A 15,622-nucleotide genomic window follows, 5' to 3' on the forward strand; every position below is an offset into this window, starting at 1 on the left:
GTGATCAACCCTATGATACAGGTTTCATGACCCTCTCCAACCTTGGTAACTCAATTAGTTGAGGGGTAACTTAGGAGATCCTGAAGCCCGTCTAACTTCTTGGATTTGCCATGTTTTGCTCCAAGTATCCATTTTCCAAGTGGCTACGAGGACTCAGGACACTGTTGTCACAAAGCTGGTGACTGGGAAGTAGCAGCCTCAGAGTTGAGTCTACTGGAGGAGGAAGTGACCTAGAGAAAGGACTGGATGGGGTATCTGATGTGTGGGTCAGGTGTGGGGCCACCTACCTCTTGGAGGGACTCTCGAGGGACCTCCGCCCCGAAGGACATGAGCGGGTGTGTTCTGAGCGGCCATCAGTTCAGAAAGTCCCACTAGAATCAATACATGGTGTTCCTGTGGTTCGGGACAGGCAGGGGATGAGGCTGGGGAATGCAAAGGCTATGAAATAGGACTAAGCCAAGCACCTTGCAGGGAGGGAGAAGGTGACCCTGGCTGGCCAGAACGGAGCAAGCCCTTGGGGATCTCCACTCAGTTCCCCAAGCCTCTCTCTCCTGTTACAGGGGGGGATGCTGAGGACCAGAGAAAAGTTCCACACTTAGCATGGGGCAGAGGCGAGTCTGGGGGTGCTTCTCTAACCATGAAGCCCCTGAGGGGTTTTTGTTTGTTTGTTTGTTTGTTTGTTTGGTGGGGGGAGGATCCTCTTAAGAACAGCCCTCACCATGGCTCCAGGCTTAGTCGCTTCGAGATCCTGCTGAGAGCGTCTGTACTCTCTGCTTGAATCAGATCCTAAAATTGCCTTTAGCGGTTGTGGAAATGTTTGTGCCTGTGCAAGCTATGTATGAAACCATTGATCACAGCATTGTTTATCATAGCAAATATTGGGAAGGGCACAAGGGTCCATCAGTAGAATACCAGCTAAATAAGTCACAGGATTTCCTGACAGCCAAGTGACACATGGCAGTAAGATCTCTGCACTAATCCAGACAGGGCTGTCCAGGGAGAAGAACAGGGGGTGAGGAAGGGAGAAAAGAGGGACAGGGAGAATAATCTCTAGTTGAAGATGCTTATATACACACAAATTTTGGAAGTTTACGTAAGAAAATAATAGCTTGCTGCAGTGAGCAGTGGACAGAAGGGAGACAAAGATGGAAGACTTCATTAGTGTAATTTTTCTGAACCATGTGAATGTATTAACCTATTAATAAACTAAAATAATAATGAGGACAGCTGCTACTCCGCTCCTGCTGCAGATTGTAATAAGGGAATTGGCCATCAGCACAGTCAAGATTCACAGGAAGGCAGAAGTCTGGATTTGACTGAAAAATGTCTTGATTTTGAAACGCGGGCTTTAATTTCTCTCAAGTACTTTTCAGGCCAAGGAAATGCATCTGTGAGTCAGACATGGCCCGAGGGCCCCCGGTTTTGAGCCACAGCCCGAACAGCTCTCAGCACAGGTGTTCTTGGTACCCTGGGCTTTCCTTCGCCAGGCAGGCAGCTGCGAGACAGAAAGGGATCTTGCTTTGCCCATCTCTTGACGCCCTTCAACCCCTTGCCCCTTGGGGCTGCGGCATTTGGGGCTTTTAACTCAGGATCTGGAAGGCAGAGAGGGGTTGTGAACTCTCAGATAATTCTCTCCTCTGGGGCCCTGCCTGCTTCAGGCCCAGCTGCCTCTTGCTCTCCACCCATCTGTCCCTGGGAGGTGGGGACAAGGGTGGAGCTGGCTGTGCTGGGGATGGGCAGGAGACCCCATCTGATGCTGGGCTGTGGTCTGATGCAGAATCCAATGGGCAAAGCCCAGAGATGGAGCAGAAAAACAGCAACTGGCTGCTCCTCATTGGTGTACCAAACCACCAAATTCCCAAGCTGAAAATTCCCTAAGGGGATATCGCATCCCACGTGCTTGTAGAACAGATGGGAAGCCCAATCCCTGCCCTACACCGCACTGCCCCAGGCCAAGACCTGGTCTCCCTCCTCGTGGAGGACTGGCCTGTCCCATCCCCCTCACTGACCTCCCAGCACCTCCTTTCCCCCTCCTAAGGTTGGATCTCCACCCTCAACCAAGTCAGCCCTAAAACAATTTTTTTTTTTTAAGTTTATCTAAGAGGCAGAGACAGAAAGACTGAGCTCCCATCTACTGATTCATTCCCCAAATGGCCAAGCTGGGGGGGGTCCCATCGAGGTCTCCTGCGTGGCTAATAAGTGTCTGATAAGGATCTTATTACTTGAGCCACCACCTGCTGCTCCCCCCACCTTCCTGCCCAGGATCTGCACTGATGGGAAGCTAGAGTCCGAAGGCAGAATGGGATACCGAACTCCAGCCTTCTGGTGGGACTTGCGTGTCTTAACAGCCAAGCAAAACGCTGGCTCTGGAAAGAAATATGGTGGTGGTTGTTGTTGTTGTTTTCAGGAAATCTGAGCAGGTGATGCCTCCAGGTCTCACCACTCCCTATTCACCCCAAACCTCCAGCCCCGCCTACCCTACCCTTTGGCCTCCCCTCCCACCCTCTACCCGGCACTCATTCTGTTCTAGCTACACTGACTGTTCTTTAGCAAGTCAGTCCTCCCAGCTCCTCCAGCTTTTGCTTCTGCCTCTTCTTCCAGAGGTCTCAAGGCTCCATTGTTTTCTGCACTAACCTGTTGCATCTTTGAGTGGATTTCCAGGACCACAGACTCTCCCTCTTAATCCCTTTGTCCCTCCCCTGCCTGCACGCTGGAGGTGGTCACACCCTGCGCATTGTGAGGTTGGGAGAAGGCTGCCAAGGGGCCCACACTGAGTGCTTGGCGGGGCCTGGTGCAGGGCAGATGCTCAGTGGTCCTGCGCCAGCGCGAGAGGGAAGGGCACAGGTGCAAGCCAGAGTCTGTGTCACCTGCTCAGGTGACCTTGTGCAGGCAACTTCGCTGCTGTAGGCCTCGGTTTCCTCACTTGTAAAACAAGAGAATTACTCTATCTTCAAAAATGCTTATTTATTGATTGGAAAGGCAGAGTCACAGAAAGAAGCAGAGACAGATCTCCCACTCACTGATTCACTCCCCAAATGGCCAGAATGGCTAACGCAGGGCCAAACTGGAGCCAGGAGCTTCCTCCAGGTCTTCCACGTGGGTGCAGGGGCCCAAACACTTGGGGCCATCTTCTATTGCTTTCCCAGGCATGTTTGCAGGGGTCTGGATCAGAAGTGGTGCAGCTCGGACTCGAACGAGAGCCCATATGGGATGCTCTTGCTGCAGGCAGCAGCTTTACTAGCTATGCCACAGCACTGACACTGGAATGACTCATTTTCAACCTAACAATGAAGTCCAATGTCTCGTTTATCCCCATCGAATCTGAAAATCCCTTTGAAGGACAAAGTGTCTTAATTTTTTCATTGAACAGTTAACATGTTCATGTGATTCAAAGGCAGAAAGGGGACAGTGGGAAAGTGTCTTTCCTGCCCCGCCTCTAGCCGTACTCCACTTCCCGGAGGCAGGCAGTGGTACATCTTCTCCTAGATGCCTCTCCCCATTCTCTTGCTTGTCTCTTCTCTATCCCTGTACCCAGGCCACCACTGCAAGGCAAACAATGGCGTGATTCTATTCAGTTCTGAAGTTGCCTCTTTCCCACCACGGCACAGCAGGATTGGGGTGGTTGCTTGTGTCAGCAGTACAGAACACCCTGTTCTTTTCCCTGGCCTCACAGCATCCCGTTGCTGGGACACGCCCTGCCTACTTCACCAGTCCCCTAAATGAAAAGCACTTAGCTCGTCTCTGGCCTGTAGTGATAAAGCCACAGAGAATGACCCGATGGACAAAGCATACTGGCTAGCTGTGGAAAAAAATTTTAGCCATGGATTTGCTGGTTGAGTAGTACATGGGCCTATCAATGCCCTCTGTAGATGCTATACCAATCTTTTCTCCACACACCAGCAATTGTAAAGGCCTCTTTTTTTTTTTTATTTTTTAGACTTATTTTTATTGGAAAGGTAGATCAGATTTATGGACAGAGAGACAGAAAGATCTTCTATCCACTGGTTCATTTCCCAATGGCCACAATGGCCAGAGCTGAGCTGATCCAAAACCAGGAACTTCTTCCAGGTCTCCCAGGTGGGTATAGGGTCTCAAAGCTTTGGGCCATCCTCTACTGCTTTCCCAGGTCACAAGTAGGGAGCTGGAGCAGCTGGGACACAAACTGGTGACTATATAGGATCCTGATGCTTACTAAGTCTGATTTCTCTTCAATAAAAAGCGGTGGTATTCTGCCCACATCCTATATTGTAGTGCCTGGGTTCGGATCCTGGCTCTGCCCCTGATTTCAGCTTCCTGTTATTGTGGACTCTGAGAGGCAGCAAGCAATTGTCCACATAGCTTATGTGGGAGACCTGAACTGAGTCCAAGCTCCCAGCTTTGGCCTCACTCTGGCCCTGTCCATCTCAGGCACTTGAGGAGTGAAATGGCTGTGGGGACCTTCCTCTCCCTCTCCAATACATAGATTAATTTTTTTTTTTAAGAGAAGCCTCTTCTGCTTCCACGCTCAGCTTGAGGCTAGGATTCCTCTTTATGCAATCTCCCTGGATTCTGAGCCTTCACACAGTTAGGGATGTCGTATGCACAGATGTCAGCCTCATGTCATGGCTAAAAGCTTGTACTGTTCAGGACTAGGTCTGTCCTGTGCACTCTCGGGTCCCCAGGGCCTGGCACATGAAGAAGCCAATGGTCATTGCTCTGAAGGAGCAAATCAATGCCAACACCCATTTTGCAGATAGCGTGCCTCCCCACCTGCTCCTGAGAGAGGAGTCATCTGAGTTCCGTGCTGCGTCTTCTCCCCAGGGCAGTGAGCTGAGGGGCAGAGAGGGGACGGGTGGAAGGAGAGGGAGTGGGATCAGAGTTCAGTGGCCTGTGATTAGGTCATGGCATGGGCCATGCAGAAAACCCTTTGTGAGTGCCGTCGGAAGTCCCAGGTGCCCACGGGGTACCCTGGGGAGCCCTGAGCTCGCCATGTTTTAGAAATTCACAGTCCATAATCATACAGGGGAAGCAGGGTGGGGTGGGTGGGGTGCTGTCTTCTCTGTCGATGTTTATCATACCGTCATGGTTTGAACATGGAGCTCCATCCAGCAACCCAATCCAACTCGATCACTTCCCAAGGCCCCCACCTGCAGACATGTTCATTGGATTTTTTTCCTGGGTTCCTTCACAAGGGCTCCACACGAGGTTGAAGGGGATACCCAAACTGCTTATCCTAAGCATAAAAAGCCTCCAATGGGCTCGGAGTCTCTGGCTGGGGAAAATGCCAAAGCCATGAAAAACACTTGCCCTCTTCCTAACCAAGAAAGGAACTTACACCAGAAGAAAAGAGGAACCCAAGTGCCTGGGAAAGGCCTGAGGGACTGCAAGAAGGGACTGTTAAAGAAGGAGGGTCTGAATATGTGAGACCTTCAAAAAGTTCATGGGAACTGTTTATTGGGGAAATAACCAAGCATGGATATTAACTTTTTTTGCACCAAAGTAAATCTGTTTTTTTTTTTTGAAAGATTTATTCATTTTATTGCAGCCAGATATACACAGAGGAGGAGAGACAGAGAGGAAGTTCTTCCGTCCGATGATTCACTCCCCAAGTGAGACGCAACGGGCCGGTGCGCGCCGATCCGAAGCCAGGAACCAGGAACCTCTTCCAGGTCTCCCACGCGGGTGCAGTGTCCCAGTGCATTGGGCCGTCCTCGACTGCTTTCCCAGGCTACAAGCAGGGAGCTGGATGGGAAGTGGAGCTGCCAGGATTAGAACCGGCGCCCATATGGGATCCTGGGGCTTTCAAGGCGAGGACTTTAGCCGCTAGGCCACGCCACTGGGCCCCAAAGTAAATCTGTTTTTGAAATCCATTTGCATACAAATTTTTTACAAAATGTGTATTTGCTTTTATATGCTTGATAGGCAGAGGGGAAAAGAGGAGAGGGAGAGAGGGAGAAAGAGAACATTATCTTCCATGCCCAATTGACTCTCAGAGGGCTGCAATAGCTGGGGATGGGTCAGTCCAGGAGCCTAGAACTCCAGCCACCACCTGCTGGCTTCCATGGTGCATGGGGCAGGAAGCGGGGGCAGGATTCAGGCCTAGGGACTCCGGGATTGGATGCAGGTGCCCCATGCAGCATCGAAACAATGGCATCAGACCCCAGCCCCATGAAGTTTTTAGTTTTGGTAAGAATCTATTCGTGAAATGTAAAATGAGTGGATTTGGGAAGAAAGGCTATCTGGAAGACCAGCCAGGGAGGCCGGGCATGTTCTAAGCTTGCCCTTTCTTGGAAGTCTGTTAAGATTTTTCAAGTCAAGCTGTGGAACATCTGTTGCATGATGGAACTAAGGTGTAGGACTTGGGAATCATCCCCATCTGGTGTCTCCATCCAGCTGCCTGACCTCGGATGCCTCCCTCTCTGGTTCCGGGGCTTAGGGTCCTCATCTGTCCAGCAGCAGTCAGATGTCTGTGTTACCCAAGGGTGTGGGAAGATGAATGCACGGGATTATTCTCTGGGTCAGCAGGGAGGAGGGTGTGGAGGCTTCCCTTCCACCTGCCAAGCCCACAAGGGCACATAGGAAGCAGAGCAAGGAGCTGGGGACCACCCAGGCGAGCAAACAGCCTGTCTACTGGACAGGACCATGCGTGGTCAGCAGCTGGGAGGCCTGGCCTGGACAAGTCCCAGGTCAACGCCGGGAGCAGCCACCCAGGCTGTGTGGAGCATTGACACATGGTGCCGACTTCCCTCACTTCCCTCCACAGCCCTGGTGCAGCCACAGCCTCTCCCACCACCCCCTTCCCTTCCTCACCTCTACACACACACACAGCACAGAGGACCACAGCACAGAGCTCCCCTTAGCCCACCTTATTGCCAGAACCAGTGGGGGCTTTCACAAGGTAATCCTAGCCATGCATGGGTTGGTTTAAGGTCATTTGATTGGATGAGCTGATAGAACAAAATCCACCCTGTTACCTTAGGCAGCAGAGCCTGGTGGGGTCTATGGCTGCAGAAGCCAGGCTTCTGAGGGAACTTGCCTGCCTTCGAGTGCTGGTTCTTCTCATTCATCCACAAATGTTTACTGAGAACTGGGTGTTTGGCCTAGCAAGATGCCAGCATGTGTTATCAGAGTACCTGGGTTTGATCTCAACTCTTACTTCCAGCTTCCTGCTGGAGGCAGTGGGTGGTGGTTAAGTGTAGTTCAATCCATATGGAAAGCCTGGATTGGGTCCTTGACTCTGGCCTGGCCCGGTCCTGAGTCATCACTGTGAACATTTTGGGAGCAAATCAGTGGCTGGGATAGTTTTTTTCTCTTTCTCCATCTCTCAAATACATATCTAAATAAATACAGCTTGAAAAGGTTGACCAAACCCCACACTGTAGCCCAGGCCGTAGTTTTCAATGGTAGCTGAAAATGGCTTGGGTGCTGAACTTGTCTCTGGATGTGGAGTTCTTCGCCTGGAGATATTCAGAGAGTTTGGGTTCCATCTGTGGAGAGAGCAGAGGTAGACGCGTGGCAAACCCAGTGCCGCCTGTGGAAAGGTGGCAGAGCTGTGGAACGCAGCAGGAACCAGAACAGAAGGAGCTGCTCAGGAGCATCAAGCCCTCTGTGATGGTGACAAAGGTGACACGCAAACAAAGACTTGGAGGAGTGAGCAAGGGCCCACGTAGACCTTGGGGGAAGTGCAGGGGGAGTGGGCCAGGGCGCTGAGGACGGATGGGATGGACCCAGCCTGGCTTGCTTGAGAAACAGCCAGTAGGTGGAAGGTGACTTACAGAGGCAGGGGAGTTGTGCAGGGCCTCATCTTTTGGCCTCTTCTGCCTGAGATGGGAGCCTGGGAATGCTGACCCTGAGGGTTGGAAGCCAGGCGGGGCTGTGAGCTCCGCAGCTTGGCTGTGAACCCTGGAGCGTAAGTCATAACGCAGCCACCCCCGCCTATGCCATGCCCTCTCTCAGGTGGGGAAAGTGGGTTTCCATGCACCTGAGAAGATGGGGTGTGGCTGGCAGGGAGCAGAAGGCCCACCCTTCCCCCACCCCACCCCAGGGAGGCTCTGGGGCCGGGTTGGTCTTCCCTAAGGAGAGACGTGGTGTAGAGCCCTTCTGGGACTGACTACCTCACCGTCGTGGCCGTGTTTGTGAAGCCTCTTCAACCCCCAGTGTCAGTTATCCGCAGTCTGCACAGTGGTCAGGGAGACCCTCGTTAGGACCTAGATCCTTCCCTTGCCCCCGTGAACTCTTGCACTCGAATTAGAACCACACACAAGCTACTTGTGCAGGTCCACAGGGCTCCCTGGCCACTGCGCCCACGCTCAGTTGCAGCCAAGATGTTGCTCATCTGGCCGGGGTCAGAAGTCAGCCTGGGCAGACCTGGTCCTGGGGTCCAAACCCCACTGAGCCCCGTTCCTGCATTCGCTGCTGTCCCTGTATCCCTCGCAGCGTTTGTGTCTGTGGGTCCCGAACCAGACGGTGTTTACACAAAACATGCTGAATTTGCCGGCAAATTCACCCTCCCGTGAGGACTTCCTAATGAAGCTGCCGCCTTCCCTACACCAGGTGGCAGCAGGGAGAATGAGTGAGGTCTCCAGCAGTGGAAGGCAGCAAGAGGCTGTGAGGACTGGAGGAGCCTCTGGGTTTCTAGGGCCACTAATTAGGGGGGCACTTTTCCCTTAGAATCTGCAGATGGAGCCCTTCTGGACCTGCTTTGCTCACGACCTGCTGTGTCACCAGGCACTGCCCTTCTCCTGGCCTCGGTCTACAGCTCTAACAGGGCAGTAATAATCCTATCAGGATAAAGGTTGCTGTGGACTAACGCCCAGGGCGTGAGGAAGTTTAGTTACTCCGGGCCAAGCGAGGCAGGAGGGATGGCTCATCCAACTCCAACACCTGGGATGGATTCCCAGCTTCTACCCTTGGCTGGACCCATCTCTGGCTATTTTGGGCATTTGGGGAGTCAGCCAGCAGCTGGCAGCTCGCTTTGTCTGTTATCTGTTTGCCTCTTGAATAAATAGTATGCTGAAACAAACCCCCCCCCCCCCCAAATCATTGCTGCTTCCAAGACAGCGAGGGTGGTTCCTATGTCTCTTTATAACTTGGAAGCCGAGGGTGTTCCAGGTTAAACTAAGTCGCGGGAACTTCTCCAAAGCCTTTATCGCTACCACCATGGTGCGCAATTATTTGTAGGTGTGTCCCGCTAGCATGAAGTTCCCATGTGGGCAGGGGTTTTTCTTTGTTCCAGTGGTCCTCAGCAGGTGCATTGGAACGGGGTGGTGGGAGGGGCAGGAGGCGGTGCTGTCTGCGGCGGGTACTTTCGGAGCCTGCAGGGGGAGCTCCAAACGCGCCCGCAAGGCGAGGACCCGCCTCCGGCGTCCCATCGACGCGCGTGCGTCGCGGCCGGCGCGCCTGCGCCGGAAGTGCTGCGGGGACGCGTGCGCGCCGCCGTGGCCCCGGGGGTCGTTGAGGGAGCCGGAAAGGCTGTGCTGGGCGCCATGCTGTCTCCCGAGGCGGAGCGAGTGCTGCGGTACCTGGTGGAGGTGGAGGAGCTCGCAGAGGAGGTGCTAGCGGATAAACGGCAGGTGGGAGACGCGTCCGCCCCGCTGGGGCCTGGCGGAGGGCAGCGCGCGGGGGGCTGCTCGGCCACCGCCGGCCGACTTGATGGTCATACGCTTGGCCACAGCGCAACGCTGGCGTGCCGTCCCTCTTCTTTCCTCTACTGTGCCCTCCCGCCTTGGGCTGTGTCCCTGTGTGCCCTGGGCCTCGGTGGGAGTGCCCTGGGGGCGGGAGACGACCCTGTGGACCTCACAGGGAGCTCCTATTTCAGAAGGCAGTGGCCAGGGCGCCCTGGGGGCGGCCCTGGAGGGGGGCGCCCTGTGGACCTGCACAAGTAGCTTGTGTGTGGTTCTAATTCGAGTGCAAGAGTTCACGGGGGCAAGGGAAGGATCTAGGTCCTAACGAGGGTCTCCCTGACCACTGTGCAGACTGCGGATGACGTGGGAGCGCAGCGAGGTGCTGTTAGATTTACCGACCACCTGCGAAAGTAAAAACACTGGCCGAGTATAAACAGGCCTTTACTAAGCAAAGGGAAGTCCGTTCCTGGGCCTTTGCCTGCAGTAGAGGAGAGGACCGCAAGTGGGAAAGAGAAGCTGGGTAGCAAAGACAAAGGTTTTATACCCTTTCTGACTTGGTGCTGGCATCAGCCCTGCTTGGGCCCTGATAGGGCAAGGCATGTTGGTCTTTGTCCATCATTGGCTTATATGTGGCCTTGGCTGCCTTCGGGACGTGCAGATCTCTAGCCGAGGTCACTGTGGTGTCCACCCACTTCCTAAAACCACGATAACCATCAGATGCACCTGCCACTCAGGCTGTGGTGATGGGGAGATGGACGCAATAGGCAGCGAGAATAGTAACACGGCAGGTGAGGCACTGAAAAGACTGACCTCCGCCCCGTGGGGGACTAAGGTGCTTGGGTTGGGGAGGGGGTGGTCGTGTGTTTACTTATAAAGGGTAGTCTTGAGGAAAGACTGGTGGGATTAAGAAGTGCCTCGAGGTATGCTGGCAGTTTGCTGAGTGCATACTTGGGTGTTGGTTCCTGGGAAGGCTCGCTTTGCCGCTGATGCTTATTTCGGGGAGTGAGAAAGCCAATGAAGTGATGGAACTCCCAGTGCGCGGCTGGGTTCAGTGTGACCCCCCTGTCTCCAGCTGCAGAACCTGGCTCTCCCTGTGTGCCCCCTCCTTAGTAGCTGCTGGGTGTCCCCTCACCCCGCAGTACCTTATTGTTGCGTCTGTCCTCATCCTAAATCAGAAGCAGCTGGAGTAGTTGGGCTACAAGGAGAGCTGCTTTAGGGGAGGGGAGGTGTTCCTGCAGCTGAGTGGTTGTGATTTGCTCAGGACCCGGGCTGCCACGGAACTGCCCAATTAGCAGCCATCCCCAGCACCTGCGCCAGGCCAATGTTCTCTGTCAGGGGGTGGGAATGGAGGCGGACAGCCGTCCATGGGAGTCAGCTGACCTGCACCCGCCCCTGTGCGTTTCAGATCGTGGACCTAGACACCAAGAGGAATCAGAACCGAGAGGGTCTACGGGCCCTGCAGAAAGAGCTCAGCGACTCTGGTAAGCTGTGTGTGCGCCTGCCATCTCGTCACCTTCCCTTACAGCTTCCACCGTGTTGTCCACGTAGACCGAAGCAGGCTGTACCCCGTACAGGCGCCTGTATAGTGATTGTGTGTCAGAGCCAGAAAGGCTTCTGTCAAAGCCCTCGGCGTGTGCCTGATGGAGACTGCGCCACAGATGGTAGGCCTCAGCCCTGGGGGATGCAGAGACAGCCAGTGGAGGGCGGGCAGCTGTTGGCAGGTGCAGCCCAGATTGTGGCCTGCGGTTCCAGCTGGTACCCTGGTGACAGGCTGTCGGCTCCTGGCTTGTCAAAAACAGCAGACACAGAGCATGCCGGGGTGAAGCATGAGGCACCAGCGATGAGGCTGCATATGGGGTGGAGTTGAGAACAGCCAGGAAGCAAAACTCTGGATGTGGCCAGGGTGTAACGGGGTAGGGGGCGCGGGTAGGGTATAGAGCAGGCCACCATGAAGGAACAAGAGGAAGTTGGTATTTTGGGCTTCTGGTGTCACCAGCATAATATCTGGTGTCATCCTTCAAGACCCTCCCCCATGGACAATGTGCTCTAGCTCAGGAACTCTACCTACTCCCACTCCTGGTTCTTCTGACACACACCCCCTTACACTCACAGACACGCTCCTGGTGCTTCCGACACACTCCCTTACACACACACACGCTTCTGGCCTTTGCTGGCCCTGATCCTCTGCCTGGCTCGCTCTTGTTCCTGGGTGGACATCAGCAGGGCTCACACTGTTGCTTGTTTTGGTCTCTGCCCAGGTGGCACATGAGGAGTGAGGCCTCGAACCACTTGGTGTAAATGCCTCCCCTCCCCTAGCATTCCATAGTGTTTTCTTTTAAAGGCTGTTCTTATTGGAAAGGCAGATTTACAGAGAGGAAAGAAAGAAGAAGATTTTTCATCTACTGGTTCACTCCCCAAATGGTTACAACTGCTGGAGTGGAGCTGATCCAGAGCCAGGAGGCAAGGGCCCAGCAACTTGAGCCATCCTTCACTAGTTTCCAAGGCCACAACCAGGGAGCTGGTTGGGAAATTTAGTAGCTGGGACAGGAATGCCCATATGGGGTTCCAGCGCTTGCAGGAGGAGGATTAACCAACTGAACCATTCTGTTGACCCCTCCTCATCCTTATTTTTCACATTTTTTAAAAAAGATTTTTATTGGAGAGATAAAGATCTTCCATCTGCTGGTTTACTCTCCAAGTGGCCGCAGCGGCCAGAGCTGATCCAAAGCCAGGAGCCAGGAGCTTGCTGGTATCCCACACAGGTGCAGGGTCCCAAGGCTTTGGGCCATCCTCTACTGCTTTCCTAGGCCACAAGCAAGGAGCTGGAAGGGAAGTGGAGCAGCCAGTATATGGACTGACACCCATATGGGATCCCAGTGCGTGTGTGAAGACTTTAGCCACTGGGCTACTGCGCTGGGCCCTTTTTTTTTAAGGTCGTTTATTTGAAGGCAGAGTCTCTGTCCTGTGGTTCACTTCCCAGATGGCCACAATGGCTAGAGCTGGGCCAGGTCAGGGCCAGGAGCTTCTTCCAGGTCTCCCACTTAGGTGCAGGGAGGGGTCCAAGTACTTGGATGGACCATCTTCCACTGCTTTCCCAGGTGCATTAGAGTAGGGAACTGGGTTGGAAGTTGAGCAACTGGGACTTTAACCGGTGCCTATCTGGGACTCTGGCGCTGCAGGTAGCAGCTTTGCTTTGCCAACATGCCAGCCCCTCATGTAACTTTCCTGAGGGTCTGCCAGACCACTGTGGCATCCTTCTGCCATGAGGACAGGAGGCTGGGCTTGTTCTGCCACTGTCTCAGCTTGCTGTGGGCAGCGCCCAGTGCCCGGCAGACGGTGGGTGCCCACAGGCTGTTAATGGGAGTGTCTGTTTCAGAGGACGTGATGGTTTGTTTCGGAAGCATGTTTATCAAGATGCCGCACCCTCAGACCAAGGAGATGATTGAGAAAGGTAAGGCCTCCTGGGCGTAGTAAGGACCTGGCCTGGGAGTCGGGGTTTGGGCAGCCTGGGGAGCAGGTGCACCTGCTGTGGGTTGGATGGCTGCCCTGTCGCTCTGAGTTATGCCTTCTGTGTGCAGCATAGTGCTTGTTAGAAACTAGTTGGGTTATAAGTACCAGAAAACACAACAGCTTGAGGCTTTAGGGAGATAGTGGCTCAGACTTTCACCTGTTAGAGATCCCGCAGAGGTGGGCAGTTCAGGACGGGCCGAGTTGCTGGGCTTTGGCATCTGACCATCTTCTGCCTGGCTGAGGATGTCTTGGCCCGGGTAAGGCCTCTCCACTACGGCCTTTGATTCCAGAACTAGAGCCATCCTCCCCAGGGGCTTCCTGCTGGCGCCTTGTTGGCCAGAATGTCATGGCTACAAAGGATGCTGGGAGCATGAGTCTTATTTTTCATACCCAAAACAGAGACTTGCTGGAGAACAAACCTGTAGGGCAGAAGCAGGGAATGCTCACAAAATCATCTGGCCCTACCCAGGCACTTGGACTCCAGTGAGTCTGTAGGAGGCTAATGTTGAAATGGATAAGTCTGTGCTCATGTTATAGCAAATGGCCCCGGGCAGGTAAAGGTTTCCACCTCTGCTGTAGGGCCTGCCCCAGTCTGGCCAGCTACCATGTGCCAGGCATGTCTCCAAGCCACAGGTGCTGGAACCCTGGAGCGGGAATGCGAGGGCTGACAGCCGGGAGCAGGTGGGTCCAGGGCTGGGCGCAAGCAGGAAGGAGGCTCCCGTTTTTTTTGCTCTGTACCCTGGAAAATGTGCAAGCCCAGAGGAGTACTTCGGGACTGCCTAGAGGAGTTTCCAGCTGTGCTCTCGAGCACACATTGCTATTGTAATTACAACACTGGTATTTGTCATGGGCATCCGGCTGCTCGGGCTCTACTTCCGGAGCTGGTTAGTCAGGATCTAGTCATGCGCTCTTCTGGCTCTTGACCTGGCCTGTCCCTTGTGCCTTGAGGGGCTCCGCCACAGTCCAGGAAGCCCCTGAGGGTCTGCCTCACTTTATTAGAAAGTCAGATGTATGGAGAGGAAGATCTTCTGTCCATTGATTCACTCCCCAAGCTGGGCTGCCAGGATTAGAACCAGCACCCCCATGGAATCCCAGCACGCGTAAGGCGAGGACTTTACCCTCTAGGCTACTGTACTGACCCCTGCCTCACGTTCATGGTGGGAAATAACCCTAGCTCAGGCCACGGGGTGGGGCTGCTCGCATCGGAAAGTCAGGCTAGGCAGGATGGCTGTCAGTGTGCCTGGGGAGCCAGGGGACTTCTGGGGTGACCCTAATCTGTCTACACTGGGCTTCAGTAGCCACCCCGTTTTTCCACTGCTAAGTACCATGAGAGAGCCTGGCTGAGGATGGGCTGGGACTGGAGGATGGCTTTGTTCCCTGTGGTTAGTGCGGTTAAGTTTGTGCATCAGGCTTGCCTGCTTGGTGTTTAGGTTGTGTCTCTACCACACTGCTCTAACCGCCCCCCCCCCTCCCCATGGACTTGGGCCTGCAGAGTGCCTAGCTGTTTGGTTCTGCTGCTCTAGGGTCTCTGGGCTGCAGGTGCTTCCACTGTGCTTCCTGTAGTTGCACTGTGAGGGTGGCCGGAGGTGCTCTTTCCCCATACACTGCTACCCATGGTGTTAGCATAGTGGAAGCCAGGGTAGTGCCCTGGCATGGGGCCTGCTGGGTCCTTGAACCTTTATTCCTTCCTTGGTGGGTCCAAGGTTTTCTCAGAGCCTAGTGCGCTGTGGGGCTGGCCCCCCACTCCTGGGTTGGTCAGCAGTGCATGGCCTACCTCATTGTTCACCCCCCTCATTGTTTCAGATCAGGATCATCTGGATAAAGAAATTGACAGACTGAGGAAACAGCTTAAAGTGAAGGTCAGCCGCCTCCTGGAGGCCCAAGGTACTGGGCTGGAAGGAGGGGCAGGCTGTGTCTAATCTCTAACCACAGACAGTGGACGGGGAGGGCTGTGGGTGTGGGAACGTTGGTGGGGCTCACTGAGGAAACTCATGGGCTCGAGGTCCGAGCTGAAATGCAGAGTGGGTGGGAGCAGCTCCGGCAGAAGCTGGAGTGCTCTGGCCGTGGAGCCCCGTGACTGCAGGTCCGGGGTGACCCAGGAGCAGGTGCACTGCGGAATTTGATGCCCGTCCTGCCAGCACCTGAAGCGGAGTTTGGCAGCATTCGTGCCACGCTAGCTGCTTTCTTGGGCCTGGCGCCAGAGGCAGCAGTCGGGCAGACGGCAGGAGGCCTGGGCACTGATGGGCTGTTTTCTCCTCCCAGGCAAACCAGAGCTGAAGGGCTTTAACCTGAACCCCCTCAACCAGGACGAACTTAAAGCTCTCAAGGTCATCTTGAAAGGATGAGGTGTGAGCACCGTGGTGGGGAAGCGCAGACCAGCACCCCCAAGTCAGAGGAGTCGGACAGGGGCAGCTGCACCCTGGAAGCAGCAGGCAGCTGCTTAGCTCCCTAAGCCTGTGTAGTGCTGGCCTGCTGGGAGGTGGTGGGAGGGGTCCTCGGCCCACCACCAC

The 15,622-nt window shown here is 54.5% G+C and overlaps 1 protein-coding gene across 1 annotated transcript; it reads left to right on the forward strand.

Moving 5' to 3' along the window:
* Positions 1 to 9,379: 9,379 nt before the first annotated feature.
* Positions 9,380 to 15,544, forward strand: PDRG1 (p53 and DNA damage regulated 1). The gene is made up of 5 exons (XM_004585708.3): positions 9,380 to 9,551; positions 11,008 to 11,083; positions 12,979 to 13,053; positions 14,916 to 14,996; positions 15,375 to 15,544. The coding sequence occupies exons 1-5, from the start codon at positions 9,465 to 9,467 to the stop codon at positions 15,455 to 15,457; spliced, it is 402 nt and encodes a 133-aa protein (XP_004585765.1). The 5' UTR covers positions 9,380 to 9,464; the 3' UTR covers positions 15,458 to 15,544.
* Positions 15,545 to 15,622: the final 78 nt, after the last annotated feature.

This window comes from Ochotona princeps, chromosome 22, assembly GCF_030435755.1.
Source record: "Ochotona princeps isolate mOchPri1 chromosome 22, mOchPri1.hap1, whole genome shotgun sequence".
NCBI classification, from domain to species: domain Eukaryota; kingdom Metazoa; phylum Chordata; class Mammalia; order Lagomorpha; family Ochotonidae; genus Ochotona; species Ochotona princeps.